This window comes from Xiphias gladius, chromosome 3 (assembly GCF_016859285.1).
Source record: "Xiphias gladius isolate SHS-SW01 ecotype Sanya breed wild chromosome 3, ASM1685928v1, whole genome shotgun sequence".
Taxonomy (NCBI): Eukaryota; Metazoa; Chordata; class Actinopteri; order Istiophoriformes; family Xiphiidae; genus Xiphias; species Xiphias gladius.
In genome coordinates this window covers 22,296,499-22,323,458 of record NC_053402.1, presented here as the reverse complement: position 1 = coordinate 22,323,458, position 26,960 = coordinate 22,296,499, and the positions used below count along the sequence as shown (strand labels likewise).

At 49.0% G+C, this 26,960-nt stretch overlaps 2 protein-coding genes across 3 annotated transcripts; one reads left to right on the top strand and one right to left on the bottom strand.

Moving 5' to 3' along the window:
- Window positions 1-727: 727 nt before the first annotated feature.
- ifi35 (interferon-induced protein 35) lies at window positions 728-6,417 on the top strand. Its single transcript, XM_040154837.1, has 9 exons — window positions 728-808; window positions 1,370-1,450; window positions 2,176-2,334; window positions 3,506-3,622; window positions 3,702-3,846; window positions 5,322-5,431; window positions 5,535-5,718; window positions 5,805-5,911; window positions 6,002-6,417. The coding sequence occupies exons 2-9, from the start codon at window positions 1,385-1,387 to the stop codon at window positions 6,203-6,205; spliced, it is 1,092 nt and encodes a 363-aa protein (XP_040010771.1). The 5' UTR covers window positions 728-808; window positions 1,370-1,384; the 3' UTR covers window positions 6,206-6,417.
- Window positions 6,418-6,956: 539 nt separating this feature from the next.
- Window positions 6,957-26,066, bottom strand: LOC120806165 (branched-chain-amino-acid aminotransferase, cytosolic-like). Of its 2 annotated transcripts, XM_040157003.1 has the most exons (18): window positions 25,712-26,066; window positions 25,574-25,612; window positions 25,254-25,351; window positions 24,242-24,308; window positions 24,025-24,116; window positions 22,174-22,278; window positions 22,015-22,082; window positions 20,685-20,781; window positions 15,583-15,654; window positions 14,928-15,128; window positions 14,579-14,689; window positions 13,624-13,743; window positions 13,128-13,291; window positions 10,410-10,552; window positions 10,124-10,209; window positions 9,342-9,482; window positions 9,027-9,101; window positions 6,957-8,503 (listed from the first exon to the last, which is right to left on the bottom strand). In XM_040157003.1, exons 1-18 carry the CDS (start codon window positions 25,791-25,793, stop codon window positions 8,462-8,464), a joined length of 1,803 nt encoding a protein of 600 aa, XP_040012937.1. In that variant the 5' UTR covers window positions 25,794-26,066; the 3' UTR covers window positions 6,957-8,461. The 2 variants fall into 2 exon arrangements, with proteins under 2 accessions (XP_040012937.1, XP_040012927.1); XM_040156993.1 differs by lacking the exons at window positions 20,685-20,781; window positions 22,015-22,082; window positions 22,174-22,278; ... (3 more) ...; window positions 25,574-25,612; window positions 25,712-26,066 and adding an exon at window positions 17,749-18,088.
- Between the last annotated feature and the right edge of the window lie 894 nt (window positions 26,067-26,960).

Genomic DNA, 26,960 nt, shown 5'->3' with positions numbered 1-26,960 from the left:
GCTGGAAGTAGTGCTTTACTGCAGGGTCTGAGCTGCTGCGTGTACCGTTTGGTACCGTTTGGTACCGTTTGTTGGCCCAAGCAGCAGACATGGTGAGGGACTGGGTTCAGAGTAACCAAACCCATTAAGTCAAGCGCTGTACTCGAATGTAGTTTTCGGGTACATGCACTTTTACTCTGGAGTGTTCGCTACTTCATACTCCTCCTCCACTGCATGTATCCGGCAGCTGCCGAGTTAATTTCGGATTATGATTTAGCAAAAAAACATTTGTTTAAAAACTCTATGAACCATGGTTGATTAAAGCTGCACCTTGACCACCAGCAATGGTAAAATTCTACTTACAACACGCACAAATCTATCGGTAATAACGTACGGTAAGAGTCATATGCGCCATTCCCCCCCCCCAGGACCAGTCTTTCACTTTCGATACTCGAAGTACACCTTTCTAACGTGTCAGTGTGTTACTACCAACTTTGTAGTCAACCAAAGGCCATTGAGGACTTTTTTTTCCTGCCAACTCTTTTATCCGGACACAAACTACAGCTGCGGGACGGCGCAGTATAAAAAGTACCGTGTCCCCCCCCCGAGACGTGATTGCAAAAATTCCCCGTGGCCAAAATCGATCAGATCCTACGCGGGGACCGGAGTTGCGCCTAAATTTCCCGACAGCGCCCGAAGGCTGCGTGCGCGTGCGCACGTCGCGCCCCCTGACGGAGAACGGCGGGACGTTCGGGGGAGCTCCGCCGCTGCCGAGGAAAAGGAAACCGAAAGGCTCGAGTGAGTCCGGAGCGCCGGTCGTCGACGGGAGGCAAGTATCGCACCGGGGCCGCCTTTAAAAACCAGAATCGACATCAAATGTGGCGGGTTTAGTTAAACATAGCGACGGCTTGGCGGTAACAGGGACGTCGTTAGCTGCCGTCAGGTTTTTTGTGTGTGTGTGGGGGGGTTGTCTCATTTAAAGTAGTTGAAATGATCTGTCAAACTATTTCAGGTTACTTTCACTATGTCTTCAGATGAGCTGAGACATCTCGTTGTTGTTCTCGCGTTGTTATAAGTAAACATTTCACCTAAAAACCTGCAAATCGTATAATTGTAATGTTCCCCTCAGAAATTCTCCCTGCTGGATTTTATTTGTTGTTTTTTATTTATTTATTCTTTCACAAGTGTCATACTACTTTTCCCTTCCTGGGTTCACCGAGTTGACCTGATTATAAAATGTCAGTTCAGATCCGAGGCCTGGGAGCTGTTCTCCTCACTCCCTGTCTCTCTCTCTCTCTCGTGTGTGTGTGTGTGTGTGTGTGTGTGTGTGTGTGTGTGTGTGTGTGTGTGTGTCTCTCTCTCTCTCTCTCTCTCTATCCTCGTGTCTCAGGATTTCTTTCTGGCGATGGAGAAACCAGAGCCGTCCGAGGGCACCTTGGAGGGAATCCAGGAACTGATCGCCAACTACAAGGTGCGGCTGAACCTGGTGGTTTGGCCGGGAGCGGTGCGGTGGGGGCCAGCGGGGCCGCTTTGTTGGGTGCACCCGTACGGTCCACTGCGACCCCGTGCGACTGTTCCGCCGTAGATTCCCCCTTTTACAGAGATAAGTGATGCTGGGGCTTTTTGGTGACGTGTTCACGCGGTTGCACGTTGACCACCGAGGTCACAGTTAAAGACGGCGTCGCGCCGGACGACATCACGTCGGAAGCGGCCCCGCGCGCGAAGCCCCTGCAGGTCAGCGCCGCCGTTGACCGTGACCCCGGCGCTGAGACGCGGTCGGTTGTGAATCAGCGCCTGCAAAACAAAGTTTTCATGTCGGCCAGCAAACAGGAAAACGGGGGGGTTTACCCACATAATATTAATCAATTAGCCGATCGATTTCAGTTCATCAGCAACTCTTCTGATAATTTATTAATAGTGTGTGTGTTTAGGGGGGGGTCCAGTTTCTCAGATGTGAATATTTGACTTTTTTTCCCTTCCTCTACGGTTGCGAACTAAATCTACCGCATTTGGGTTTTAGACTGACGCCTGAAGGCATCACTCTGGGAGACTGGGAGTCTGGGAGTCTGGGAGACTGGGAGACTGGGAGTCTGGGAGTCTGGGAGACTGGGAGACTGGGAGGGACCTCTTCCACCATTTTCTGACAGGTTATGACCTGGGCGATTAACGGACGCCGCTTTGCTCCCGTCTCCGCAGAAAAGACACGCGCTGCTGGTCGAGGAGCAGCAGGAGCTGGTAGCGGACAGGAACGACCTGCGGGACACGACGCGGCAGTTCAGGCAGCGCGCCGACAAACAGGCCCAGCTCCTGACGGAGGAGCGGAGCTCCTGCGAGGAGCAGATCGCAAAAGAAAAGGTGTGTGAGATGTTGGGAGACGGTGTAAGGATGTACTGGTCTAGTTCTTTCCTGAGGGAACAGGTCCCATCTAGATTCATCGAGTGCTCCACCAGGAACACGGTGCTAACACTGGCTAGTCTCCCCGCTTCGCCCCCAAAACAGCCTCCTGTGTCCGCGGCCCTGGCGCTAAGGGGCCCCCACCGGCCGGGGCTTTCGACGCGGGGCAGGTCGGGTCCACGGATCCGCGCTGTCGACGCCGCGTTCTGATCCTCCCATCTGCTGCCTCAGCGCAAACCCGGATTCACCAGACCCGGCTCCGTCCCCCCAGTCGTCCAGCCCGTCCGGCACCGACAGTCATGCCACGGTCAAAGTCACTGAGATCACTTTTTCTTTTCCCTCCCAATTCTGATGCTTGATGCGATCTTACCCCTGACGCTTCCGACCTGCATCCGCGGGATTTGGCTCAGCGCGCTGTTGCCACGTGACCGGCCGATGGGACACCTGAGTGAATGAGCAGGTGTTCCGGACTCGGGTCCTCGGTGAGTGTAATGTGCGAAGTTATCCCGCTTCACGGATGCTGGGCGGGCGGGTTTTGTGTCGGAGCCGGTCTCGGTCTCAGCTCGGCGGCTGCTGCTTGCAGCCTTCTGCGGGATTTTAAGGTACATCAGTGGGAGCGGGATCCGCTCAGCTAACGCCCCCGCGGCGAGCAAGTCACGCGCGTTTCCAAAAATGTATCGGAAATACCAAAAGAAGCAAAAAAAAATTAAAATCGACCCCGAGGTGCCAGTCGCCGAAGTTCGGCAGTCAAGAGTCGGGTAGGAAAAAAGTGAAAAGGTTCAAAACAGCATTTGGATCATTGCAGGAAACTAAAATCCCACCGAAGTTCAGAATAAGAATAAAAAAAATGCTGCACAAAAGAAAATTAGTATCTATATATGTATCAGTACAACCACGTTGGATTCATCGGACACTGATTTCTGTGGGAAAATACATCAATAAAAGAGCAGTAAAATATTTGAACTGACATGGAGACAGAGGCCAAAGAGAATATCAGAACAGGGAGGAACATATAAAGAGGAAATGCTGCAACAGAAATATTCCCATTTTGAATGAAATGAAACGCAACAACAGGCTGCTTCTCCCTCCTTTCCCTTTCTGCCCCGTCGCCGCCCGAATTCCTGTCGCCTAGGCGAAGCTGAGTCTGCTGAGGCAGGAGGAGATCGAACTCATGGGGGAGATCCAGAGAGTGGAGGCCGCCCTGGAGGAGGAGGAGGCCACACACGGCCTCCTCGAACGGCAGGTCGATGTACGTTAACCTCACGGCCCCCTTCTGCAGCCCGAGGCCACGCGACGTGTCCGGTTAACGCCTCCCCGTTGAATTTCAGGTGTTCGCCGCCCTGCCGGAGAAGGAGGTCGTCTTCAGGGGGGAGACCGGGAAAGCGGCCGACACCCGGACGTTCGACATGAAGCCGCGTATAGTTTATCCGATGGAGGGGGGCACGGCCCTGGTCACGTTCGAGGAGGAAGACGGTGAGTTCGTGTCACAGGTGAGAGTTTCTACCCGGCGCGCTGCCGGTAGTAAGTCCTTATTTCTAGGGCACCTTCCGAAACCAGACTTAGAAGGTTCCTCCGCAAGTGCACCGAGGATACAACGAGGACTCTCGGGGGGTGGAGAAATAGAAGGAACGTGTAAAACCGCTGGAGGAAGAAGTCATGAAAACACACAGGTAATCTCACACCCGGCGGGAGTTCGTTGAGGGTCATTTGTAGCGTTGAAAACCGGGCCTGTGGGCCGTGGAGATCAAAATGTCAGGATATATTAAAGGTGTGTATCAGGAAGTTTCCCCACAAAACGGTTATTTACTGCCGGTTCTCCCACTTTACTGCTTCTCTCCGCAACGGAGCTCAGATTGTGTGAACAGTCATTTTGAGGCAAGTGTGATTTTTTTTTTTTATTCTGGTTCAATCATTTAAAAGCAATATCACTGATGCGGCTGGTTGACAAACCTGTTAAGACACTGGGTTAGTTGATAAACAGACACAGGTAACACGTGTATAAATGTAGCCTTGCCTGCCTGCGACGCCAGATCCAAACACTAGGGGGCGCTGAAGCACAAAAGGGATCAGTGGGCCTCGTATCGATCCCCGACCCCTTCACCCGTAAGTGCTGGACCTGCGAGTCACAGCCAGACTCGGTGCTGCCAGTGAAGGCAGCGTTTAGGCGCGGATCCCCCTGGCGCCTTACCGGTACACCTAGGCTGGATTACCGGGCCCCCAGGTGTGTCACCGGGGCGTCGATCTGGGAAGCTGCTCCATGAAAGCACGGTTCAAACTTTACCGTCTGCACCGGTCGTGCCCCGTGCGTTATGGTTCCAGTAAGCAGATCGGTGCGATTATTGGCGATGAGTTCATTGTTGGTGGAAGGGTGGAAACGTGCAGCCCTGAAGCTGAGCGGCTGCGGACAGATTAAAACACTAGGGGGCGCTAAAGCACAAAAGGGATCAGTGGGCCGTGGGCCGATCGACCCCCCCCACCCGTAACCGACTGGACCTGCGAGTCACAGCCAGACTCTGACACGGTGGTGTCGATTTGTTGGGATGAGTTCATTGTTGGTGGAAGGGTGGAAACGTGCAGCCCTGAAGCTGAGCGGCTGCGGAAAAGCAGAACCAAAAGGTCTGAACTACCTGGAAACAGATTTTTAAAAAACCAAGCTGATTGGCTTAGAAACCGTTTCTGTGCCTTTTGCTTCGTTCAAACCGAAATACGGGACTAAAAAACTAGATTTGGATCGTGGGGCTCTCTTTAAATCGGGGCCCCTCAAGGCCCTCAGAGTTTATCTGACATGGCGACGCACCGGGAACCCTGGGAGTCGCTTGAACAGAAACGCGTCCCTCACCAGTTACTGTCAGAACAAACACTGACCCCCCCCTTCGTCAATTCTCCGCTTTGGAAGTTCTGCCGTGTTTTGTTTCGTTTTGAACTTCTGCCTCCCCCGCTGTCACTAGTGGCCCAGAGGGTCCTGGCCATGACGAAGCATCGGGTGGATCTGGAGGGAAAGTTCCGAATCACTGTGGAGGCCAGGCCGGTCCAGCTGTGGATGCCCAAGCTGGTGGAGGTAGAGCAAAAGACACCGAACGAGCGCGGACAGACGTTTGATTTCCGGTGGCGGCGGCTCTAAACTCCCTGTAAATGATCTGTGCCTGTCTCTCGTCGCGCAGATCGACTCGGAGGTTTGTCCCCGGCGCGTATTAATCTCCAACTTGCCCGAGATGGACACGGAGGCCATGCTGAACAAGCTGGAGATCCACTTCTCCAAGCGTAGGCACGGCGGCGGAGAGGTGGACAACTGCGTGATGCTGCCGGACTCCCGGACCGTGGTCATGACGTTTGTGGAGAACAACGGTGAGCGACCGAGCGGGACGTGTTTTGCGTTGCACACAGTTTGATATCCCGATCCCCCTCTAACGGGACTCTCCCTCTGCCGTCAGTTGCCAAAGGCTTGAGGGACACGGAGTACCACGACGTGCAGCTGCAGAACAAGAAGCACCGAGTGAGGGTGACCCCTTTCCTGAACGGAACCTTGACAGACCTGCGGGTAAGCATTTACCTGAAGCCCCCCCCCATCCGATTCTGTTTTTACTGAAATGTAATCATGAAGTGTCGGTCGTCTGCCCCCCCCTTCCAGCTCGAGAAGTCCGCGTGTCGTCGGACGGTGCTCCTGACGGGAATCCCTCCCGTCGCGGAGGACGAGATCCTGCAGGACCTGCTGGAGATCCACTTCCAGAAGAGCAGCAACGGCGGAGGGGAGATCGAAGCGGTGCTCTACAATCCGCTGGGTCAGCACACGTCGGTCCTGTTTGAGGGCGTCTCCCCAGACAGAGAGAAGTAGAGGCTGTGGCTTTACCCCGGGCCTGCTCCATAAAACCCCCCCAAAAAACCCCAAAAGGGGTTCATGGGGACACACAGGATTCAAACCTCCTGTGATGGAAGTCAGCGTCTTGAGGAGCAAAGTTATGAACTTCTTATTGAAGGCTTTTCTTTTTTTTTGGTGTCGTTAAAACTGCCCCCTCTGGTGACTTTCAGAACCATTAAACTTGTGCTCACAGATAAAGAACGAGGGTTTTCTGTGGTTATTTTTTAAAAATGGTAAATGAATCGCTACCGCTGCTATTTGCAGTTGTAGTTACGATTATGCAAAACCCCGTTAATGAGTAAAATGTGTTTTTGTTTTTCGTTTTTTTTGCACGTAACTTTTTGACAAAACTATTCCCGGTTTTATGGCATAAGGACGTAAACGTCCCGCTGTCACGCGGGTACACACATTTTGTGGCAGTGCAATTCAACTGGTATGTGAAAGGAAATGACACGAGACCAACCAAGTTTTTTTTTTCCTTTTGCTGAGATTAGTGAAAAATAAACCCAAAAAAACCACGAGGACCTCAGGGAAAGCTCGACATCTTGGTGAAATCCACTTATTCGCCCCGTGGAGGCTCAGATCAGAGCATCTGCTTGTGGTCATTCAGTGTCGTTTAACTGAGCTCTACGACTTTCAAACAAGAAGCATTAACTGTTGCCTCATATGCAGAGGATCTGGCCCTGGGCCCTGGGGCCCCACCCTGACGAAAAAGAAAGACAGCCACTCAACTCAGATCAGGTTTATTGTAAAAACATAACAGCAGAGTAAAATCAACAGCACATTTAAAAAAAAACAAAAATGAAAACAAGAAAAACTAAACCGACATTTGCTTAAAAGGATCCGGCTAAATCCCCCCTCTAGTGCACAAACTGGTAAAAACAAGAGCGCAGCTGACAGCGAGGAGCTAACAGACTGAGGTCAGGCACTTGAGACAGACGAGAGGGACAGGTGTGCGGTTTCCGGGTGGAGGACAGCCAGCGAGGGGAGGGACAGGAAGCCGAGAGTACAGCGAAAAAAAACAAACAAAACAAGGGAGACACACGCAGACAAGTACTTTGGAAGACAGTCGACCTCTAGTTTCACATCCAGACAAGGAAAAAAAGAAATTTTAAAAACCTCTAAAAACATCAACGCAACCTATTTTTCTTTAACTATTCGCAGGGATTACACATTAACTGCTGCAGGAGGAACTGCTAGCTTCTAACAGGCCTTCCCGTCCAGGACCTTCGTCATCCTACCGTTTGTTGGTCTGTGCTAAAGTTCACTTGGACATCGCCCCCCCCCCTTTTTTTTTTTTTTTTTTTAAATCTCAACAGACATTTAAAAAAAAAAAACTGGGTCGGGCTCAGCTACACGACGGACGTCAACCACGGTCCGCGCAAACTCTGGCATCAAAAGTGACGTGGCCCCGCGAGGACTGCGGCGACACTCTCTCACGTGGTTACGAACACGCCGCTCTGCGACGCGTTTTTACACGCATTGATCACGTTTCGGCGATTTTCGGCTACTCAACATGTTAAAAAGTTCCAGGGAAAACCCCAAGTCGTACAGGTTATCATTAGGAAAAGTATTTTTCTGCGGCGAAACACACACTTGTGTACATTTGTTGACGAGAGACAGTCCTCGGGACAAGCGGCCTAATGCTAAGTCCCACACGCCGAATACGTAGCTGCTTCAGTACTGCAGGTATTTTCACCTCCGATGCCTGAGGTGGGTCCGTTTGTGCCTATTTTAAGACCAGAATTCAATGTCGATGATGATGATGAAGGTTTGTGCTCTTAACTCTGAGCAACAGAAGATGTGATGCCCTGGTGCCAGTGGGGGGCGCACCTCATCCTTGTTTTGATCGTTTATCGTTTGCCTGTTTTGTTTTGTTTTGTCTTTCCCTCCAAATAACAGCTGTTTTTCCTGCTTTGCAGTACATGCACCTCGAGGTCAAGGCTTGTGTCAAGTCAAAACCTCGCCTGTGGTTGTTAACACTGCTTTCCTGAACCAGCTGTTACCCTAAAACCACCAACCGTATTCCTATGAGAGTCTGTAGAGAAGAGGATCATCTGTAAAAGTTGGCCGGGAAGACCGTCCGTCTCCTTGGGTTGGTTAAGAAAGTGGGAGTGCATCAATGTTATTATTACTATTTTCTTTTTTTTTTTTTGGGGGGGGGGGGCAGGTCGTCCAAACAGGAATTGTGGGACTAACTGTTGGTAGAAGTGGCATGTGCAAAATGGCCGTTTAGACGACGAGTGGCGCCCAGTCGCTTGGTTTGCGTCCATACTGGGGGAAGCAGGAGGAACAAGGGAAGAAAACAGAAGCCGGTTAGAAAGCAGAAAAAGTTACACGTTGCTTTGTGAATGTTAAAGTCAAAGCTGCACAGTGAAAATAAACATTCGGCTGCCACATGACGTTACATTTTTGATAGTTGAATAAGCCTTTATCAAACAAAAACAGTTGGACTGCTGGGAAACTGTGACAGACACTCTCTCACTATGCTTTTGACATTTCATAGACTAAACCATCCCAGAAACAATCAAAACAAGAACTGGCAGGTTAACAGACGATAAAAAAAATCATAATTTCGACGAGCTGATGTCGAACTGAGTTGCAAAGTATCTTCTAAACTGCGCTGAGGAAGCTGAACTCGTCAACGTCTGATCTTTATCCTGTCGCGTGCTTTTCGGTTTTCAGTTTGCTGAAAAACCGATTTTTATTTCTAGACATCACGAGTAAAAAGATCTGCCGCCGTGAGAGTTCGCTTTACTGCTGCGAGTCTAAAAGCATTAGTTTTTAGTGCACTCACCTGAATATCAGTAAGCTCTTTGTGGAACCTCTTTGCCAGATCTGGACCATTCTCCATAGTCGGGATCTGATACGTCTGAGAGAGAGAGAAGCACATTTTCAATTTAGTCCTTTGCCAGAATGATTTACGCTCAGTGCGTGTGGATTACAGTCGGCTTTCTGCAGTAAGCTGGTTCCCTTGAAGTCGTGTACAAGAGAAACCCCCGTCACCATCATCGGCGGAGGGAAACTTTCCCCAGGTGGATTTCTCCCGGAGAACGACTTCAGTCCCCACGAACCGCTTACCGAGAAGCGCGCACCAAAGGCGAACTCCCACCTTTCCTTTGTAGAGGAGGCTGCCGACCGGACAGACCACACAGGCCGTCCCCGCTCCAAACATCTCCAGGATCCTTCCGGCGTCCAGAGCCCCGAGCAGCTCCTTCATGCCCATCGTGCGCTCTGTCACCTTAAACTCACCCTGGGACACAGAAGCCAACCAACATCAACATGGGATTTAGGTTCACTGCAGTATTTTTTGGCTCGTGACCCGTCACCACCGAGAGCGTATGACAGTAAGCTGCGAGCAGGTGCACCTGAGATTTGTTTGAATAATTCATTTTAAAAAAAAATTTTTTATTGGAATAATTTCGAGAGGCGCGAGGACGTAAAATAATCAAAGAATTCACGAGAAAAAAGCGAAGATGGGGATAAAATGGACAGAATTTGGGATTTTTTTTCTGCTTTCCCATTGAGTTGATCGTGAAAAACCACGTCGCTGAATATGAGCGTAAGTGCGGCGGGTAGAGCGGCCGATGGGGCGGTTCACTGAAAAAACACAGCTCGCCTTGTTCTTCCCACTGCGTCGAGCAGCGGCATCTATCCGCATGGATTTTTTCTAAAGTCGCTTTCTTACTGGGAAAAACTCAACAGGAGGCCCTTTTATCCAACCCGACCATCCCGCCCAGCGGTTGTCCGGGGGCACTTTTGGGTGCGCGTGAGCCGCTCCACGGAAATTTTGAGGAGAAGTGGGAGAAATTCCGTTTGAAAATTCCCGCTCGCGGTTAAATATGAACTCGTACGCTAATCGAAATCGCACGGTGTGCGTCTGGTTGTCCTTACCCAGGCTCTGGCGAGGTCCAGCAGAGACTGTCTGGTGACTCCGGGGAGAATGATGCCGTCCAGAGGAGGCGTCACCAACTCTCTCTCTGCAGACACGAAAACACACACACACACACGTACACACACACACGCATTCATTAGATCAGTCGTATCTCTCGTCAAAACGACGAGGCTCCAAATTTTGGTTCCAGGCGGCCTAAAACATGGACAGAAAAGTCCGGGGGCATCCTTCAGCCGTCCGCAGAGCCCCGCGAGGGAAAACTCAAAAGCCGTTCAAGCGTCTGACCTCCTTGCTCATTGGTCCAGTAGATGAAGAGGTTCATGGTGCCGACCTCGGTGATCTCCTCCTGCTCTCCGTACAGCCACAGGACCTGCTGACAGCCTCGCTTCACCGCCTCGTTCTGCACCATTATCGTGGGACCGTAGTTGCTGCAGAGAGGGAGGAGGGGGGGTTAAAGTAAACTAAAATGGAGAGATGGCAAAAGGGTGAAAACAAAAAACAAACAGATGTCAGGTTCCAGGGGTAATTTTGGTGTTTGCTTTAATTATTTGTGGTGTTTTGGATTCACTGGTTTTCCTGCGTTCTTCGTGAACCTTCTGAATATCTCAGGTTTGACCCACCGTGCAGCTTTTTTTTTTTTTTACTTGGCTCGTAGCGTAAAAACGTTTCAAACAAAGATCTTCCAAAGGATTCATTTAGCAGCTACCAGGAAGCAGCAGATGAACGGGGGCGGACGTGTTTCTCTCCTGCCTTGCGACAGCAAACCAGCTCCCACAGACAGGTGTTTGTGCCGAGAGGGAAGGCTCCTTCCTGGTGAAACGCCATCAGCGTCAACTGAGGAATGATTTCTGTTGGCCATTGTTTTCTGATCAGATTAAAAAACACGAAAAAAAAAAAAAAAACCCACACTGCTCTACGCTTCCTTGAACAAATAAATACATAGTATTAACTGATGCCAAGAAGTTAAAGGACACTGAGAAATATGCAGCTCTAAAAAAAAAATAAATAAAAAACTTCCTTGTGAGGGTTCAATGAACAATGAACAACAGGGCTCGAAGCTGAGTCGCGGCACTCGCGTCGATTCATAGGTCGCCGAGACTCACGCAGCTCTGACCTGCTGTGACCTCACCGAGTCGCCCATCCAGCAGACGCCCGCCCCGTGGCTCTGGTCTGGTCTCCACCGGGCCTCGGGGAAAAGTACCCCGGTCTCCGGGCTTCCGGTTCGAGTCGACTGTACCAGCTTGTTGCAGATGTATAAGTATTGTTGTGTGGGCATCGGTCTCCATCCACCGGCGGGCAGAGCAGATCAAAGAAATTTGTATTAAGCCCGTTCGCCCTCCTTATCCACTACTAAGGTCCTTACGGGGAGACGACACTAAATGGAGGTTACGTGGGATTCGATCGTGAACGGGCTCAGCAGTATTTGGAGTGGTTGCTGAAGAAGCTAACCGATGCGGTTTGTGTTTTTTCCCAGCTGGAGAAAAGTTGTTCGCTCTGAGGGGGATCCACAACAACATTTCCTGGAGCCTGGCAGCCATTCGCCACCCACGGCGAGAAGTTCAACCTGGGTGTAATCACAGCATCCTGCTGAAAATGTGAAGCCAAACTGGCAACACTGTCATTTCTGAGACGAGGTGCGATGTTTCCCGACAGGTTATTACGACGTTTTCTCTATTTGGTTTTTCCCCCCTCGGCTTTCCATCATCATTGGCACTACAGTCCTTTTTTTTTTTTAAACTTTCGTTTTGTTTACATACCACGCATTTATTTACTTATCTATGTTGATGGTTATTGATTTAATCTTAACTTTCGCTCCTTAAAATTACTACCCGTCGATATCTCGTTGTCAGATTCTTTTTTTAAGGTCTCAAATAGCTACATCAGTATCGGCCTCAAGTATCCGGTATTGGTGGAGCTGCGACTGCTATCAGTGCGGTTCAGGCTTGAGCAGCAGACAAAGGCTCAATGAGTGGGGGGGGCTGCAGATTCTGTTGGCTTAGCCAGTCGAGTGGGCGTCCGTCGGCGTTATGTAATCGCGCCGGCGCTGAGCAGGTGCTACTTTGGGATACCAGAGTCATGTGGAAGCGGGACTGTGATTACAGGCTCTGTGGAATGAGCGGAGATTACAGGAGCACTGACACACCGGAGGGATCCGCACTTTAACAACCTTCCCTGTTTGTCTTTTTGTTTGGTTTTGTTTTTCCACTTGTCTAACCTCATTTCTTTGACTTTCTTTGATCTCTATCACAATGTGAAACAAAGCTCCACAGTCAGTCATAGCAGGAGAAACAATGACGGCTCTGTGGTTGAACCGGTCATCAGCGATCCTGAACACTGCGGTTTTAAACAGTATCCGAATCACACCCGCTCCACCTCCTGAGAAACATCATCTTCACTAACCTGTGCTCTTCCTGCCATGACGAGGCGAAAATGTCTTTCCCGTTCCACCACCCCTCCTTTGATTTGACCCCGACACTCGACAGCTCTGCCTTTCCCGTCTTGACAGGCCGAGTGGAAATTCACAGGCAAGGAGCTTTTCTTAAATCCCGATGATTTCATGACATTTGGCCTCACGCAGGAACCCTCCCTACCAACGGATTCATTCTGCAGTGGCGCATTTGAGTCATTTAAGACAACTTGTTGTTACTCGCCTATTTTCTCACATTTGGTAGTTTTTGCCCGGGTGCAACATTTCGGAGCAGTCGTGCGTTTCTACAGGCGCAATTTAGGCCGACAATCAGAGCTCACAAATGCGCGCCTCCTCATCAACAAGTGACAGGCTGGAACAAAGGGGGATGGTGGGAATCTGACCATGAACGCTTGTACAAGCAAATCTCATGATAAAAAGAAGAGAAGTTTAGGATAAGGCGACCGTTGAAGTTACCGCCAGGTCTACGGGTGGAGTGCTTTGAATCTTAAAAGTCAGCTTTCCTTAATAAGGAGAACTGTACCTGCAGTTCCTAGGACACGAAAAAAAAGGGGACAAAAAACCACCAAACTCACCCTCCCATCTTATAAGCCCCGACGCCTCCTTTCCAGGCTCGGACGAACGAAGGGTCGGCCAGCAGGGAAACGGGGTTAAAGGACCCTGTGGCAAAGTAGGGTCCCACCGGGCCGATGATGACAAAGATCATAGCCTTTCCTGGCCGAGACACGCCCAGAGACGGCTGGAGGAGGAGGAGGAGGAGGAGGAGGAAGAGGAGAAGACGGGTAATTACAAGCTGGACGTCAGTTAGCACAGCAATAATCAGAATGTGCTGGAGTGTTCTCCAACCACATTTTACTTAATTTACAACAACAAATTTTATTTTTAGAACTTTTTAATACAACACAGAATGAATTTATAATTTTTTTTGAGGAAGCTAAATTCAGTCCTTTTTTTCCTGTGTTTAGCTCAGCCGAGGCGGGAACCTGCACACGCCGTCTGGCGCACACGACTGAAAACGCTCCGAAGCTTCCCTGCACCTGACGCCTGACGCTGACGGACGCTAAAGCTCACCTCAACGCCTATGAAGGTGGGTCTGATGTAGAGGCTGGCGTCCTGGGAGTAGGGGACCCACTCCCGGTCGATCTCCACCAGCTTCCTGATGCACTCCAGCAGTTCACCTTTATCAAACAACTACAGAGACAAAAAAAAAAAAAAAAAAAGGTCAAGGACATTAACCAGTGGCTCTTTTTCACTGCTCTTTTCTTACTTACGTACTTACAGGGTTTACGAACACGGGTGGACAGATGTGACCATTTATTTCGTGAGACTTTACATTCAATGTTATGGAATATTATACGTTTTTAAAATTATACTCGAAATGAAGGAAATAATCACAGTAATTGCGGTAAATCAACGATGAACCCTAGCCCCAAACGTCGGTGTGTTGTGCCTACGAAATCAGGTATTTTCCTCTACAACTGAACAAGTATCCGTTGTATTCTGCACGTGCACATCAAAGGCTTTGATCTAAAACAATGACTATGGCTGTAAAGTAATGAAATGAGCAAGCGGCGCTTAACGAGAGGGGGTTACCTAAAGGCAGCACTTTAGCACGGCAATGAACCATTATTTTCACCGCCATTTATTTTTCAATTAATCGATTAGTCAGTCGGCAGAGAATTAATCGACTAATCGTCGTGGTTCTAGTTTTACATTAACCATAATGGTGGCGAGCTGGTAGTTTTCCGCTACATGCGCACACTGCTTTTTAATGAGAGTCGGGGGGGGGTCACGTGACCCACTGGAATAGTTTCCACTGTGTCCTGCCCTTGTGTTGAAGCATTAACTCCTGCGACAGGGCGGTGTTTTGTGCAGGGAGTGGGAAGGTTGCCAAGCGGTTGCATAACAACCTATAGCTTTGCAACGTTAGTCTGTAACGTAACCAGCCCGACCCTGCAAGCTCAAAGAGTCAGAAGAATTTCAGAGACAGGCAGAGCAGCGGCCGCGCTGTGGCACAAAGACTCACGGGGAGGCAGCTTCTGTCGGCGCTCCGATGCATCCGCTCCATGTTCAGCATGGGTCTGAACAGACGGATGTGGTTGTCGACGCCACGGAAAGCCTTCATGCCTTCGAACAGCTGGAGAGAGAGAGAGAGAGCAGAGAGAAGCGGGCGACACTTTAGCTCTGGACGCTGCGGGGGTTCAGTGCAATGACATATGGAGCCAGTTATGATGGGTCATTGAGTGCTAACTATTAGAGAGTCAGAGGACCCGAACAGAAAAGGCCTCTCTTAACTTTTTCTTCAGTCTAGGGCATAAAATGCAGCCAGAGATCTGACGCCTGCGCCGCCTGTCGGCAGAGCCCTCCTCTCTCACCTCTATGGAGTAGTGCAGGGCGGAGGTGGCCGGGTGCAGCGACAGGTTCTGGAAGGGTTTGATCTGAGGGGCCTCCCAGCCGTCCCGGTCCGACCAGTCGATGGTCAGCATGTGGTCGGAGAACTGCTTGCCGAACACCAGGGACGAGGGGTCGGGCTTCGGCTTGCATGCCGTGTTGCGTTCGATGCCGATATCCGCCACCTGAGACGGAGACGGACGAGCAAGCCGGAAAAAAGAGCGGACAGGACAAGAGCAGAGCAGGCGACGAATACAGCGATTGATTTAAAAATTGTCGTTATTGACGGAGCATGCTTTAAAAGGACAATTAGTCGAGCATTGTACGGAGTCAGTTGGCTGAGTTATCCGGTCAATTAGACACAAGTTAATCAGGTTCAATTAAAATGAATTAAGCAATTACAACAGGCACACAGTGAGGGAAAGACAGAGGGGAAACGAATTTTTAAATTCTAGGCAACTCGCCCAAGTAAAAGATGAAGAGACAACACCCTCTTCTGACACGTCGCTACTTCCTTCCTCCCACAACGATCTATAAACCAGGCGCGTCCCGCCGGGCCGGGCCGCCTTGTCGAGCCCACTGGAGGTGACCCAGGCCTCATCGGGTGAGAAAGAGAATGTGTGTGTCTCCCCTCATTACCTTAAAGGAGCTGGCAGACCGCAGGGAGCCAATGGAAAAGGGGAGGGCCTGAACGAGTCGTCCACGGAGTGCCTGCAAATGAAACAAGACAAAGCAAAAACAGCAGAGTCACACGCGGAAGTCTACATTACTGGTAGTCCGCCGGGTCCACGCGGCCCTGCCATAAATCCTCCCTTCATGACGTTTATAATGTTCAGGTGCTGATTCAACTGTATGATCCCTTTTGGGAGGGGTACAGGTCGTGTGGCTGCTGGACTCTGCCGTGTTGCCCTGACAAGTGCTGCTGCTGCTGCTGCTGCTTTTGTTCAGCCCATTTACACCAGTGAGGTGAGGCCTAACAACAAAAAGCACAGAAAGCAACAACAACAACAAAAAACAAGAAAAAAAAAAACTGCTTCCACACACACTGAACATCATGAGCGTGGTGGAGGTAGGATCTATGAGGCAGGAGATGTGGCCCGGTGTACAGTGCGTAGCAGTCAGGAGTGTTGAGTTTTTAAACCAGGGACCATGTTAATACAAGGAGGTATAACGTGTCCGACATCAGGCAGCTGTGTGTGTGTGTGTGTGTGTGTGTGTGTGTGTGTGTGTGTGTGCGTGTGCGTGTGTGTGTGTGTGAGACCCAGCACCAATCGTGCCTGCAGGAGACAGCCGGTGCTCGGGCGCTCTACTGCAAATAGAACCACGCCGCATGTGCGAGGTGCGAGGGTCTGCGAGGATCCCGCGGGGAGTCGCCCCGAGATATGAGCCACCAGCAACAACGGCTCGCCGTCGGACAAGTGCAACGTAAGACGCGCCACGCGTCCACCAGGCCGGACGAAGCGTGATCACGCCCCTCGTTCTACTGGCTCTCTGGTTTGCGCGGTGTTCCGCCTGACTGCGCGCCGGTTGCAGTTCCCGTCACGAGAGACTCGACGTGAATTCGGCTCTTTTCGTGTCAGTATTGGGGTCAGACAAGGTCTGATACCGTCTCCAGGACTGTTTAACTTCTAGAGGGACGAGCTATGCAGTTTCAGTTTCTCGTAATTGATGTTTAATCTGCAACGGTTGTCTCCATCACAGTTTACATCGTGAGTTTACATCCTCTATATGGTGCTCTCACTGTTTGGGCCATGATGACCCCCCCCCCCCCTTTATGCATGCCAGTCATATTTTCATCAAAATAAATGTAGCCACGTGTCAGGCATCGCTATAGAGAACAGTATAACTGATGCCTTGGAAATTCGTACGAAGAGCTGCACCGAGGCTCCGCTGCAGGAGCCTCTGAGGCTCCGCTGTGTGCATTTGGAGGCGCGGATGATGTAAGTTTTGCCTCGGTTGCGACAATGGGTGCCTGCAAGCAGATTTATTTTGCAGTAACGTTTTCCGACAAGCACCCGTAAATCCGAAGCATGGGATTTTTATCCTGTTTTTTGTTGACAAATGCGAAACGCGTAGCACAGGCACAACACGCTAACAACATACACACGACATGTTCTGCGGATAGTTATCTTAAGCCCCCACGAAGAGGTGGACGCTGCCTTCTAGCCTCACGCCGGACTCCATTTACAACTCCGGCAATTTAACGAACACTGGCTTATCGGGCAGTTGACACAACGGCAAAGAAATAAACTCTGAACTATTCCAGTATTAGTTGGATACGTTCTTTCATTCGGCATACTACTAATTTACCGAAAGCACGTATTAAATACTAGCGATCTCGACGGTTGGTCTACCGCCATCCTCCAAAACCGTGGAAGACGGGAAGCTATGTAAAGTTGGGTCACTTGAAAAAACAAAAAACAAACTTGAATTTGATAAAACAAGGTCTAGCTTGTTGGACTGGATGTCTGCCGAATTTAGTATCGGAACTTGAAGATTCACATTAGGCGCTGAGTCGCGTTTTTGCCAGACGTTCATCTTTGCTGATAAGCCAGACAACCTTGGTCTCCCCAATTTTTTGAACGAGGTTCGGTTTCGAACGTCCTTTCCGCGCTACGCTGTTCCGCCGGCCCCCGCTGCCGGCTGAACAGGCGCATCACTCCCCGTAGACCCGCCGACTCAAAGGTCGTGTCGTCTCCCTCGGTCGTTATCGGGTCACTTATCGCGCGTACGCGTGATTCATTTACCCAGACAGTCAATGCAGACAGACAACAACGGCACACAAACATCGTTCAGTGAACTCACCGACCGGAGGGCTGCCATCGCCGCTACGTAACGCAGATATACCCGATTAACTGTTCGTGCGGAAACAAAAACACTCAGCTCAAAGTCAACTTGAGTTCCGCTTTGAAATACGAGACACCGCTCAGCTGATGCGAGGCCAGAAACCTCCCAGACGTAAAATGCCCTTTGGGATTTTAGTCCTTTAACAAAAACACTTGAACTACAGTTACTACTTTTAAACTGCCTGTCACTATTTTGTATTATTATTATTATTTTTTTTAATTTAAATTTTTTTTTCTTCCTAGCGTAATAATTTAACCTCCACTGAGCTCTTCTGTATAAAAGACACGAGACCGTATGTGGGGGGAAAAGTGATTTAATTTAATCCATTTATAGAAACCGGTTTTTATCAACGAGCAAAGCCTCATTCCGAAAGTCACCGGAGGCGTGACAGAAAGCGTGACACGCCATTGGCGGACTCCGGCAGCCCGAGAAGGGGAGGTTATCGGAGGTCAAAGGGGACGATGCTGATTGGTGGATCGGTGGGGCGGGGGGGGGGACGACAGGTCGTGTTACGCAGTTTGTCGGGATGCCAAAATCTTAAGCCGACTTAACCTCAGCCGGGAAATTAGCAGAGATAAATTAATAAAACCACAGTTTATTTCATTGAATGAACCCTGGCACTCACAATAAAACAATTTAGTATTCATTTTATTGACGTAGCAAGCAGATACACACGTACATTAAATCTGCTGAACCAGCTGATCCACCAAGGGACCGCGGGAGGCCAGGTGGGGGTCACGACGGGATCTGACTCTTGAAGCCGTAGTCGAGTTCAGCTCCGCCGCTGAGCAGCAGGTCTATCCCGGTGCAGAAGGTAGCATCGGCGGCCAGATACAAGGCCGCCAGTCCGCACTCGGCCTCAGTCCCCATGCGACCCATCAGCTGTTTGAAGGGGGGGGGACACGTCATATATCTCGTTATCGTTCAGGTTCAAGGGGGGGGCTGCCTTGTGCTCGTGTGTGTGTGTGTGTGTGTGTGTGTGTGCGTGGTTATGCTCCTGCAGCTGTTCCCCGCAGTTGCTGCTCATCTGTGTGATGACACTGTAAAAAGGCTGCTTGGCTCTCGAATATTTATTTATTTTTTTAACCCCAGACTCCATATAAAAAAAACTTAAATAACTCAACCGACAACCAGTAAAAATAAAACCCACAGGTTTCTTATTACATTTTTGGTTTCTCATCTTCCACAACCTTTGCTTGAATAACTGGAAAGACAAGAGGGGGGGGGGGGGGGGTAGTTTCAGTGTTATAAATTAATAAAAAATTGGGGGAAAAAATGGCAACACATCAAGAGCGAAGACGTATTTAAATTTGCAACGATGATTTTAAACGGGACCGTGCGTGGAATTTTGTCCCGTTTTTTTTGTTTTTTGTTTTTTCCTCTGTTGGACCCACAGTCTGGAACGACATTAAAAGCCGAATCGGCGAATGCTAGCATCAACACCGGCTAGCGCTTGAGCCCGACGCCTCAGCCTAGCGGCGACGCTAGCTGGTTTAGCCAGCTTGACGTATGCGAAACGCGTAGCACAGGCACAACATGCTAACAACACACACACACACACACACACACACACACACACACACACACACACACACGACATGTTCTGCGGATATGCATCTCAAGCCCCCACGAAGAGGTGGATGCTTCCCTCTAGCCTCACGCCGGACTCCATTTACAACTCCGGCAATTTAACGAACACTGGCTTATCGGGCAGTTGACACAACGGCAAAGAAATAAACTCTGAACTATTCCAGTATTAGTTGGATACATGTTTCCATTCGGCATACTACTAATTTAACGAAAGCACGTTTTAAATACTAGCGATCTCGACGGTTTGTCTACCGCCATCCTCCAAAACCGTGGAAGACGGGAAGCTATGTAAAGTTGGGTCACTTGAAAAAACAAACTTGAATTTGATAAAACCAGGTCTAACTTGTTGGACTGGATGTCTGCCGAATTTGGTATCGGAACGTGAAGATTCACATCAGACGTTGAGTCGCGTTTTTGCCAGACGTTCATCTTTGCTGATAAGCAAGACGACCTTGGTTTCCGCAATTTTTTGAACGAGGTTCGGTTTTGAACGTCCTTTCCGCGCTACGCTGTTCCGCCGGCACCGACTCATCACTCCCTGTGAACACGCCGAATTAAAGGTCATGTTGTCCCACTCGGTCGTTATCGGGTCACTTATCACGCATACGCGTGATTCATTTACCCAGACAGGCAATGCGGACAGACAACAACGGCACACAAACGTCGTTCGGTGAACTCGCCGACCGGAGGGGCTGCCATCGCCGCTGCGTAACGCAGATATACCCGATTAACTGTTCGCGCGGAAACGGAAAAAAAAACTCAGCTGTCCTATAGTTTCACTGTAATAAAGTAATAAAAAAAATAGACGAGGATGGCTCCACTTCAAAGACAAAGACGTATATAAAAGTGCAACGGTGGTTTTTGCACGTCATCGGGTCTGATGAGAATGGAAAAATCTCACATAATTATCATTTTATTGTCCAGTCATATATTTTACACCTGTCCACTGTGAGTAACCGGTTGCGAGCCGAGGCACCGGAGTCCCCTTTGCTCTCAAAGGCCCTTTTTCTCACTGGGACGAGAAGAAAGCTGCAGTTTGGTGCAGAAAACCGGCCCCAAGAACCGGCCTGTCGACATTTAGAGCCCACTGGACACAGACGGCAGTTTGGGGTCATTAACACGTTTTTTGGTTTGGTTGTCTTTTTTTTTTTTTTTTTACCGGTTCCAGTTGAGCAGGAATAAACAGTTTCTGTGGGCGCGGACGAGAAGCACCAGTGTTAGATGTTGCTGCACCAAAGTCCCGCTTATGCCGCCCCGCTGTTCTGAGCCCCGTGTGCCCCCCTCCCATCCCGGTCAGGACTCACCTGAGCATTTTCCCCCGCTTTAATGGCCGCGGCGGCATCTGGGGTCTGTGCCGCTAGTTCCTCCCACAGAGGCGTCAGGACATTACCGGGAGAGATGCTGCGGCACAGGGTCGGACGGTGTTAGCGGACAACACACGGTTCCACACAAAACTTCACATCGATTATGTCACTTTATAAGAGGGGAGTTAGTCCAGAGAAGCACCGGCAATCTCAAAGGTTTAGATTTTACTTGAAACTGTTTCTTTTTGGGGTTTTTGTTTTTTTGAGCAACTCTCCTCTGAAGTGTTTCAAATAGCAGGGGATCTGCTCGTCGCCATTGCTTCTCCTGCCGCAGACCAATGCTGACACGGTCAATGAATCAATCCAGTCTGCTGACAGAGAAGTGCTCGTCGGCAGTTCTGACGACTGATGGGTTATAATAGACACAATCTTTTTTATTTTTTATATATAAAACGCGTTGGTCACAGCCTCTAAATGCTTAGAGAACACACGTTTTTCCTGTCACTTCGTCACACAAAGTAGGAAACGTATCTTTGTGCTTTATTATTGGAAGTGGTGGAAAGTAACTGAGTGCATCTCCTCAAGTACTGTACCGTTTTGAGATACTTGTGTTTTACTGGACTATTTCCACTTTATACGTTTTACCTTATCTCAGTTCCACCAAGAGACACTTCCCCTCTAAACTTCCCGGCTGGTTTTATTCTAATAAAAGGTGTTTGGGGCACAAAGAGTTAAAACTCTGCGAGATTTCACCAAAAAGAAAGAAAGAAAGAAAGAAAGAAAGACTGCAACTTTACGCAGCAGAAACCAACTCTTCTTTCCTCTCCTCAGTAATGGTCCCACGACCCTTTGGAGGGGCCCCACTCCCTCGGTCGGGAACAAACTGGACCAGAATACCAAACTAAAGCGGTTTTTTAAAAAAAAAAACCCGCTCCACCTCGAGCAGCTACAGCAGTAAAATGCAGCGCTGCTGGTCGAACAATGTAATAATACCGGTCAGTCGACCACGGTGCAAATACTTTTTCAAACTTTAAGTACATTTTGTTGTTTGTTGTTGTTGTTTTCACTTATGATGGAGCAATTACACATTGTTGTTAAAGGCTGTAAATTCTTCTTCCACCACTGTTTATACAGTATAGTATATATATATAGTATAATGATAGTAATTAGATTCATGTATCAGAAGATTAATACTAGTTCCAGCACTATGACACTATCCCGGAGTAACGTTAAATATACATGCATTGCGAGTGAACTCCTCCCTGGGGAGAAGGCCTCCTCGTCCCCTAAGCAGAACCGCTAACCGAGCCCAGGAACCCGCGCCGCTCACCAGTTGACTCTCACGTTGTGGCGACTCTCGTCCACGGCCATCGCCTTGGTCATGGAAACGATCGCCCCCTTGCGGAGAAGGAGAAGCATTACAGGACTGGGATCGGGGGCGCGGCGCGGCGCGGCGCGAGCCCCTGTCGCCCGTGGCGACTGCACTCACCTTGGTGGCGACGTACGGCGCAGCGTCCCTCTGCCCGATGGTGCCCACCAGGCTGGAGACATTGACGATGTTGCCCCGACGCCGCCGCAGGTAGGGCAGCGCATACTGCGGAGAGAGTGAGAGCTCCGCTGAGTGCAAGGACCCTTCACACCCGACGCACTCGTACGCGCCGTCTGTGGAGGCAGAGGGCGGCCGCAGAACTCCCGATTTAACCAGCAGCCGAACATCTGCTGCGGGGGATTTTAAATAGCACTGAATTCGAGGCCCTGACCCTGTTCTGCTGAAAACCCCGTCTCTCTGAATCCGCGAGGTTCTCACTTCCCCTCGAAACTGCCAGTGGCAGTTTGAAGTTCTGCAACTGGGCCATTTCCGCAGGTTTACCAGGTTTTAAACCCGAGACCTGTGAATAACACGCGGGCTGCAGTTTAAGCCCAGCTGCATGGTCACACCGACCGTGAAAAACCAGGGAGGATGTGGCCTAGAAATACACAGTTCTCTCTCTCCTTTCCCAGCAGTTTGTAACAATAACTCTCAACGATATCCTGGATTCATCTTTAAATACAACGTGGACATGTATGAGCAGCCAAAGTGGACAGAAAAATGGAGGAAGGGAGTAAACAATGAAATATTAACCTACTTGTTTAAGGTCCACGAGTGAATTTAACATAACAAACCGGAGATTTTCCAGCCGAAATCACAATTTAAAAAAATTAAAACAGCATTTGATGAGTAGCACTGCTGCCTCCCACAGGCTAGAAAATATTTAAGACCTTTTCAAATGAAATTTAAGACTTTTTTAAAATAATGTTATAAGGTCTGTTTTTAAAGAACTAAATTCAACACCTTTTGAGGACTTTTGAAAGACCTGCAGTTACCCTGGTAACGGGACAGAGGTCTGGTCAACTGGATTCAGGACCCACCGACTCTGCTTTCTGGTCTCTAAAAGTCACTCGTGCAATTAAATCCACCTGACTTGGATTATAGATCTTAAAATGACCAATTGAACCTCTGCTATTTGAATATAGTCCCCCCCCCCAAACCAACCAACCAACCGACCAACCGACCAACCAACCAACCAACCAACACAAACAACAAAACAAAACAAACCAAATTTAATTCTAAGTTTTTGAAATTGCCTGATGGAAATTTAGAAAAAAGGAATTCTTTTCACATGAATTCAGATGTTTTTCAGAGTAAAATACTTCAATTAACTATAAATTCAGTGATGTTTAATCCTGTGGTTTAGGGGTTAAGGGACCAGTGCACCTGGCTTCAGAAACCCTCTCTCGACATCTGATGGGGGGGGGTCCTCTGACTATTACTGGTCAGCTGTGTGGAAGTGAGAGAGCTCGCCGCGACTGAACTTCCCTCTCAGCTCTGTGTTTTTTTTTCCCCCTTCTTTCGTCTGTGTCACAAGCCTCTTCCTGTCACTCTTCACGTGAACAGCTGAGTGCAACGCTATGAACGTGTTCCCGGAGAGACTGCCTGAAGATGTGCGCCGCTGTGCCCACGTTCCACCGCCCACACTTCTTTTCTAGCGTACCCGACCATGACCCGCAGCTGCCCCACGTTTGGGTCCAGCTGGGGACTTTGGTTGCATCCCTCTCCCCCTTGTGTCCTGCTGTCCATGTCTAACAAAAGCATAATATTCTCCAAATGATAATAATAACAATAATTAAGGATTCAGTAGTGATTCAATTTCAGAATCAGGTGTTCAGTTGCTCATTAAAGTCAAATCCTTACGGCTTCTCTGTGCCTCCACAGAAGTCGGCCCTCACGGGGTAAAGCTATAATCAATTATTTGCATTGTGAATAAGTTTTATATGTGGACACACAAGTTGGAAACGTTACTTTTGAAGCCAAGAAGTAGCTGACGAGGTTCAGATTCAGCAGATCTCTGAACTCCTCTGCTGTGGTGTCGTCAGTGGGTTTATGAGGCGGGTCTGAAGGAAAAAAAAGGATTAAAAACCCAAAAAAGAAGCGAGAAATTAAGAAAGAGAGAGGCCTCGTGTCCTCGTCATCTTTTCTAGCCGGGGGGGGGCAGGAAAAAAGAAAGTGTGAGACTCACGCCACCCTGCGTTGTTGACCAGGCAGTCGATGTGTCCGTGACGCTCCACCGTGACTGCAATCAGTCTCTGCAGAGACAATCGCACAAGCTGAGGAACCAGTTACCAGCAACAGAAACAGAAACCACTTCACCCCCATGAGCAAACAGAGTCAACGAGAACAGAGACACACACACACAAACACACACACACACACACACACCCACACCTTTCTGGAGTCCAGTTCTGCAACTTCACGAGCTGCTGCTTTTGCCTCAGACGATTTCAATAAGATAAAGATGGTAAAAGGTGACGGCTGCTGCTGTTGCTGTTATATACACACATTTTTATTCTTTATTACTGTTTTACTTTCATTTTATGTTTTTATTCTAGCAATTTTTCTTTTTTAACTGTTTATCATTTTAATTCTTTCATATTTTTAATGTGTATTATAATATCTATAAAATGTTCTTTTATATTATTATATTTGATATAACATTTAAAATATATTCTATAATATTTTCTTCTCTTTTTTAATTTGTGAAGCACTCTGAGCTGCTTTTTGTTTAGAATTGCTATAAAAATAACGTTCTTTATTATTATTATTGTTATTATTAATAATAATCTACAAAAATCTAGTGCCGGCTGTTGAGCAGTGATGTGATGCTCAGTTTGACTAGAACAGGTGAGACTGACGAGCAAAAATACAAACTTCGACTTTGTGGTTTTTAGATGTAAACTCAGTTAAATATTTAAATCTTTAGATTGAAAACGACTCGCTGGCCCAGTTAAATAACCAGGTGTTGTCACTGGACACACTGGGATTTTTCCCCGCCTCATCCCGGAGTGGGAACGCTGTCCTCGGGACTCTTTAACTCATTTTCTGGCCTCGAGGTAAAGTCGGGGCGGTAACCGTGACATAATCTGGGGTCCACGTCCTGCCGTCCAGGTCCCGGACCCCGTTCATGTCACGAGTGGGGCCGTGCCATCCTCGTGCCGCGTGACTGCACCGGCAGCGCCCGAGCTTCGCCTCACCTTGATGTCGTCCTCCTTGGAGATGTCACACGAGACGAAGGTGCAGGAGCCCGGTCCCGCCTTGTTGAGCTCCGCCTCCAGAGCCTCGCCCGCTGCGCCTGTGATGAGGATCATAGGACAGATTACGGCGGGATTATGGAGAATTATGGACCAATAGGTGCTAGATTATGGTCACGTCTGAGGTTTCCGTATGCCCTTATGACAGGCGCGCGTGGTTTGCTCATCGGCTGAAACACACGTCGATCAAAACGCGCCTTTCCCAGCAGACGACAGGGCAACGCTTTAGGACGTTTTCACAAAATAAAAACAACACGACTCACCTCCTCTCGCGCAAAACACCACGCTGGCACCGTTTTCCACTGAAAAACAGAAGATGCAGAAAGAGTTAGTTAGTGCGCCACTTCCTGCTCCGGTCGCGACCAAGATCCGCAGCGCAGACGAGTGTAAACCAGCAGTACCGAAGACCCTGACGATCCCCCGGCCGATCCCTTTGGACCCCCCGGTGACGATGACCACTCTGTCGCGGTAGCGCAGGGACATTTTGGCCGCGGGTGATGCGGACAGATGAGCTCGCAAAGCGCCGCAGAGCTGCGAAACGCCCTCCGCCAACAGCGACACCTGTTACCCAGCGGCGGAGCAGCAGGGGTCTTAATCCTGTTTTCGTTTTTTATTATTATTTTTTTATCGTTTTCTTGTTTAGTTTTCTTTTTTTAAGCTAGATTTGCTCCGGCGTTTCGCAGCAGGTCCGCGTCTCTTCCTGTTTTCCCGAAACACTGAAATTTTGTGTGAAGTTCAAAGTTCCTGGAAATCACGGGGTTTCCTCTGTTGCCTTCCGGTACTGTCGGGAATATTGGAAACCGAAAAACACTTCACTCAAGACCTGTCGAGAAAGTGGAAATTTTGGCTGCCAAACTGTTAACTTTTCTTCTTTTTTTTTATGAATGAAGAACATTAAATCCCTCTGAACTCAACCTGCTGAAACGATAAGAAAACCTTTATGGCTGGTTATCAGCGGTGGAAAACGCTCTCATTTATTTATAAGGTTGTACCAGTACAACCATATAAAAAATACCCCACTACAAGTAAAAGTCTTGCATTCAAGAACCCATGTAGCACCCACTGCAATTTAAAAGCAAAATGTACCTAAAGTATCGAAGGGAAAAGTGCTCATTCTGCAGAAACATGGATATTATTGATGTTGATTCGTTGGTGCGTAAGCGGCGTTTTACTGTCACAGGTGATCAAGGTGGAGATGCTATTTTTAAAATCCCACATACCATATCTATGAAAAAAAATGAGGTTCTGCTAACTTATATTTGCGCCCTTTTTTGGGACCTTTGCTGTTTTTGTGAAATACCGGATAATTTCAGCTCTTTGGGTCTCAAGCGGCTAATTAAATGAAACTACCTGAGAAGTGCAGAGGGGAAATGTCTTTGGCGGAGCTGCCTAGAAACTCAAACATCTGAAACGTGACTTGGGGCCTCAAGTAGATGCAGAATTTTTTTTTTGTTAGTACGGGGGACAGACACCGGGAGACATTGGCCTGGGGTCGGCGTGTGCGCGATCAGAGGTGGTGCGTGTGACGCGCTGCTTGACCACGTTGGGAATGGAGAGGGTCCCGGTTGCTCTGGACGGCCACAATAAAAAGGAAGGGGGCAAGACGGGATGTCTTTAAAACACAAGGACGGCCGAGTGGGGTTTCAGAAA